Source organism: Arachis duranensis, chromosome 8, assembly GCF_000817695.3.
Source record: "Arachis duranensis cultivar V14167 chromosome 8, aradu.V14167.gnm2.J7QH, whole genome shotgun sequence".
Classification (NCBI taxonomy): domain Eukaryota; kingdom Viridiplantae; phylum Streptophyta; class Magnoliopsida; order Fabales; family Fabaceae; genus Arachis; species Arachis duranensis.
The window spans coordinates 35,028,118-35,033,340 of record NC_029779.3 but is presented as its reverse complement, the minus strand read 5'-3'; the positions used below and the strand labels follow the sequence as shown (position 1 = coordinate 35,033,340).

Below are 5,223 nucleotides of genomic sequence, written 5' to 3'. Positions count from 1 at the left end.
TAACAGCTGTGAGAATGAAATTCAAGGAACATTTTATTGTCACAATAAAATTGGTAAACACTAAGTAAATTCTTTGTTATGTTTGGAACTAATAACAGTTTTTGCATTATCAATTTCTTTGAGCTCAAGTTAGTTTTTAAATATGCTTTTCCAACATAATGAATAGCTAAACATGTGCCGTTCCCAACTACAGCTTGATATGTTCCTTCATAGTTTTGGTTTTCTGTCACATTTTCTAGATCTACAGTTATGTGATGAGTAGCTCTAGAATCTGGATACCAGATTGCATCTTGAATTATTGCAGGATTCGCTAAAACATTGCTCATGTTTGTTTCTGGTTGCTCAACTTTATTTTGCCTACTGTCATATCTTTCTCTGTATTGAGGCTGGAAGTAGGAGAGTTATGCATCATCATCTTCATATCTATACCAGTAGGTTCTTGCAGTGTGGCCAAGCTTATTAAACAATTGACACTGAGGCTTGTCTTGCAGTCTTTCTTGGCCTTGTGGTGGTCTTCCATGGTTCTGGTGATTTTGAGTTCTAGATCTATCTGAGTAAGACTGTTATGGCTGCCTTTCTCCCCTAAAGCTTTGGAATCTGCCTCTGCCTCTAAAATTGACATACCCATTGGTTGACTTGCGATCATCAATATCACTGGCCCAATCAGAGTCGTAAAACCCATAGATCCTGAAGTTTGTGAACGCTGAACCTGAGAGGTTGAGACCATACTCTGTGGTGCCTGCTAGGTACCTAAGAATTCTTTTTACTGCTTTCCAGTGGGACTCAAGAGGATTGTGAAAGAATTGGACTACTTTATTCACTGAAAAGGAGATTTCAGGCCTTGTAAATGTGGCATGCTGCAGACCACCCACACTGGACCTAAACAGGGTGGGATTGCTGAAAAAGCCATCTCCAAAGGTAGACAGCTTTAGGGAGGAGGTCATGGAAGTAGCTACAGGTTTTGCATGAGTCATTTCTGCCCGTTTCAAATGGTCCTTAATATATTTTGTTTGCCTGAGAGTCACTATGTTATTAGGGATTTTTACAACTTCAATGCCAAGGAAGTAGTTCATTTCTCCCAATACCTTCAAGGCAAAGGTGCTGTGGAGTTTATTCACGAGTGCCTTAATATCAGATTCAGAGCTACCAGTTATAAGGATGTCGTCTACATACACCAAGATGTATGTGGCTGAGGATGATGTGAACTTTGTAAACAGGGAGACATCTGACTGAGTGCTTGTGAAGCCAAATTTTTGAAGTGCATAGCTGAGCTTTGTGAACCAGGCTTTCTAGGTGCTTGTTTGACGGGATTTTTGGAGCTTACAGACTTGGAGGGAGTTTGGGGCCTTGAACCCTTTTGGTTACTGCATGTAAACAGTCTCGTGAAGATCCCCATTGAGAAATGCATTGTTGAAGTTGAATTGATGAATTTTCCACCCTTTTGTGAGAGCCACACTGAGCATGACTCGAACTATAGCCGGCCGCACTACATGACTAAAATTTTGGTCATAGTGAACTCCTTGGTGTTGGTAGAAACCTTTGACTACAAGACTCAGTCACCCCTCCAACAATATCACCAAAGCCATCCTCAACAACCAACAGATCCCCTTCTGTACTTCTAAAATCACTTTTCCTTGCAATTCTTGCATCATCAGCAAAATTTACTAGCTCTCCTTCTTTCCCTCTCAATCTCAGTACACACAGCCCTTAGAACTAGTGTTCTTTGACCTCTGAGCCCCTCACCACAACCCAGCAGGTTCGGCTTCGGATACTATGTGTGCTTCATTGATGCCTACAGTTGAAACACCTGCACTTATCTACTAAACACCAAAAATTAAACCTTCACAGCCTTTCTCAAATATAAAATCCTGATGGAAAAATAAACAGGTAACACTATCAAAGTCCTACAGACTGACCATAGTGGAGAATACCTCTCCAACACCTTTCAACAGTACCTTAAGAAGCAAGGAATTTATCACAGACTTACCTGCCCTCACACACACCAACAAAATGGGTGCGTTGAGTGCAATCATCACCACCTAACTGAAACAGCTCTCACTCTTCTCTCCCAAGCCTCTTTGCCTCTCTCCTTTTAGGATGAAGCAATCCTAACCTCCACTTGCCTAACCAACAGACTCCCCACCTCAGTACTGAATTTTAAATCCCCACTAAAAGTACTCTTCAACACCACACCAAACTATACCTTGTTAAAACCCTTCGGCTGCTTATGCTATCCCTGGATGGAGCCTACAATAAGCACAAATTTGACCACAGATCAACAAAGTGCATATTCATAGGCTACGCTCCTTACCATAAATGCTATAAGTGTCTATCCCCTTCAGGTAAAATCTATACTGCTAGGAATGTTGTCTTCTGTGAACAAGAGTTTTCCTATCCAACCCTCTTCCTCAATCCTTCCCAACCTAACCATACATCACAAACTTCATACACTATCCCTCCAGCTACATACACCTTTCACCCTCCTTATCTGAACATGCATAATATGCCTCCCACTAATACCAATACTATGTCTTTATCTTTACCTTCTATATCTGTTGAAGTCACTAATATTGCTGAGAGAAGTGCTCATAATATTGACAATGCAGATTCTCTTGAAACTGTTTCACAGCAGGTGATGATCGGACCAAATCTGTAGCCTTTTAATGCTGTACTTCAACCCACAACCTCTCAGCTTCACAATTCTGTCCTTGCTGAAACAGTTATTCAGAACAACCACCACATGCAAACCAGGAGCAAAAGTGAAATCTTTAAACCCAAAATTCTCAATGCAGTAGTGGATTCAGCATTAAGCTCAGTCAATATCCTACCCAAGTCAATCTTTGAAGCACTGGCAATTTCACAATGAAGAAAGGCTATGGAGGAGGAATACTCAGCTCTGATATCATGTAAGATATCAGGAATTTACAATAGAGTAAGGATCACAGATTGATCACAGATTGAAGGAGATAATTAGACAAGGAAAATAGAGAAATCAATTGAATTACTTAATTTATGGATATTTCACATTTGAAATGTTTATATCTAATTAAACGTGAAATGGAGTATTATAATAAGTTTTACATCTATTAAAATTAAAATATAACCTCTATAATAATTTTTATAAATATAAGCCAACATTTATTTCTTAAGTTTTTTTTTTCTTTTCGATTAAGTTAGATGCACTCAATCCTATGACACGTACTTATTAAATATATTGATTATTGAACAAATAAAATATAAAAGATAAACATTGAAAACAAAAATCATAGTTAATGATATTTTTATTCATCATTATATTTGAAGTACAAGGGTAGGAACAATAATACAATAATACAATAATACAATATCACAATATCTTTATTCAATACAAAATAACAGATAATTATTGTATAATTATTCATTATACAAGATTGATGACATTTTCCATATATTGACCTAGCTAGCTAGATTTAGGGCAACTACTATATATAGTTTCACTCCTTATTCCAAACACATCTTCAGCATTTTATGTATGATTTATAAAAAACTAGTAAATAGCGATGGGATCTAAAAGTAGTTCAGAAACGCATTCTTTCATAAATTCTCCGTTTGTGAATCTATCTTGAAAGTTTGCATATGTGAACTCAGATATACGTCCCAAATTAACAACACACTCAAGCACTGCCTTTGGAATATGATTATTTGGATTGAGGCACACTTCATTTATATCCTTCCAAAAATCTTTGATTTCCTTTTGAATGAGTTTGTATGTCTCTTCTTGTGAAATTCCATATTGCTTCATGCAACATTCAACTGCTGAAGCAACATGATGATCTCTTTCCCGCTCAAACTATAAAAATAAATTAACCAAACCCAAAATTATAACTCGTAAAACAATTAATATCTTAGAGATTATAATGATAAATTTGGAGGAAAAAAAGATATGATATATTATTATTAAAAATTTAATTTTTATATACTGTCAGTATAAAATAGTTTTATATATATCGTCATGTTAACAAAAATTAATTGTGTTTTTAATATTAATGATTATCTACAAAATCAGATATAATTGAATGATTGTGTAAGATATTTTACGGGACATTAGAATTAAACTCTATTATTAGTGAGAAATAACTAACCTTATGTGAAGCCAGATCATCCTTGAGTCTGCCAACAAGTGATACAGCTTTTATAATTGTTGTTGGATCACTAAATATCCAATCAAAGACTTCTTTGGTTGCAAATTCACCAAGACCAACAAATGCTACTATGTGAAGTTGCAATGAAGAAGACATAGCTCCATTAACCTTGTATTCATCATAAGTTGGAACATAATCCTCATTGCACCATTTTGCTTCCAACAAGTAAGCTTCAGCCAAATTCAGAAACTGCAAGTATATACAACAATTATAATGATGATTAATTAACTAAAGTGGAGGTTAATTATTGCAAACTAAAGCGTTATTTTTTTTTTCACTATGGATATAAAATAAGCACTAGTTTTAAACCTACCGCTTGTTTAACATGTTTCGACACTAGGGTTGATTTTTTCGCATCTACTACTGCTGATTCAATTTCATCCACCACTTCTAAAATTGCGGTAAATACCACTTTGAAACATGTTGGAAGAGATTTGATAGGATTAGCATTCCATCTGATGAAAATGAAAATGAAAATAACATAAGAAAGTTAGTGGGGAAGATAGAAGATATATTTATATATAAGAAATTTTTTTAAGTCATTCGTTTTTATCAATTTCAAGATAAGGTTTCTTTTCTCTTCATGCTTAACCTTTTGATTGCCTGTGTGAAGAGTTCAAGTTCTTGAAGAGTGCCATAGGCATCATAAGTATCATCAAGAAGACAAATACATGAAATCAATTTGCCAACAATCCTTCTGTGAGTGCTACATTTAGGCTCTGAAGACATAGAAAATGGCCAAAGGTATGCCTCAACCACCCTTTCTCTAGCATAGGGAACCTTAGTTGCAAAATCTGATTCTTTCCACCACCTGCAATTGTAACAATAATAATAATGCAAAGTTAAGTCATAATGTTGGTTGATAGAAAATGGGTTCATGCTTATTTTTATTTTTAGTTATGATATTTCATCTATTTTTTACCCTTTATTTTGTCCAAATTTTCATTGATTATCTTTTTAACTTTTTTTGTCATTACATTACTCATACACCCATCAACCCACACAGGCACACACTGAGATTTTTAAACCATATTCTAGTCTT

The 5,223-nt window shown here is 35.5% G+C and overlaps 1 protein-coding gene across 1 annotated transcript in view; it reads right to left on the bottom strand.

Annotated features, from left to right (window-relative positions):
* Positions 1-3,526: 3,526 nt before the first annotated feature.
* LOC107462299 (probable terpene synthase 2) overlaps positions 3,527-5,223 on the bottom strand; it is a 3,042-nt gene continuing 1,345 nt past the window's right edge. Inside the window, exons 4-7 of the mRNA XM_016080877.3 lie at positions 4,774-4,992; positions 4,495-4,636; positions 4,122-4,370; positions 3,527-3,829 (exon numbers count right to left, since the gene is read on the bottom strand). Of these exons, the coding sequence (XP_015936363.1) occupies positions 3,527-3,829; positions 4,122-4,370; positions 4,495-4,636; positions 4,774-4,992 (913 nt within the window). The remainder of the gene's footprint in view (positions 3,830-4,121; positions 4,371-4,494; positions 4,637-4,773; positions 4,993-5,223) is intronic.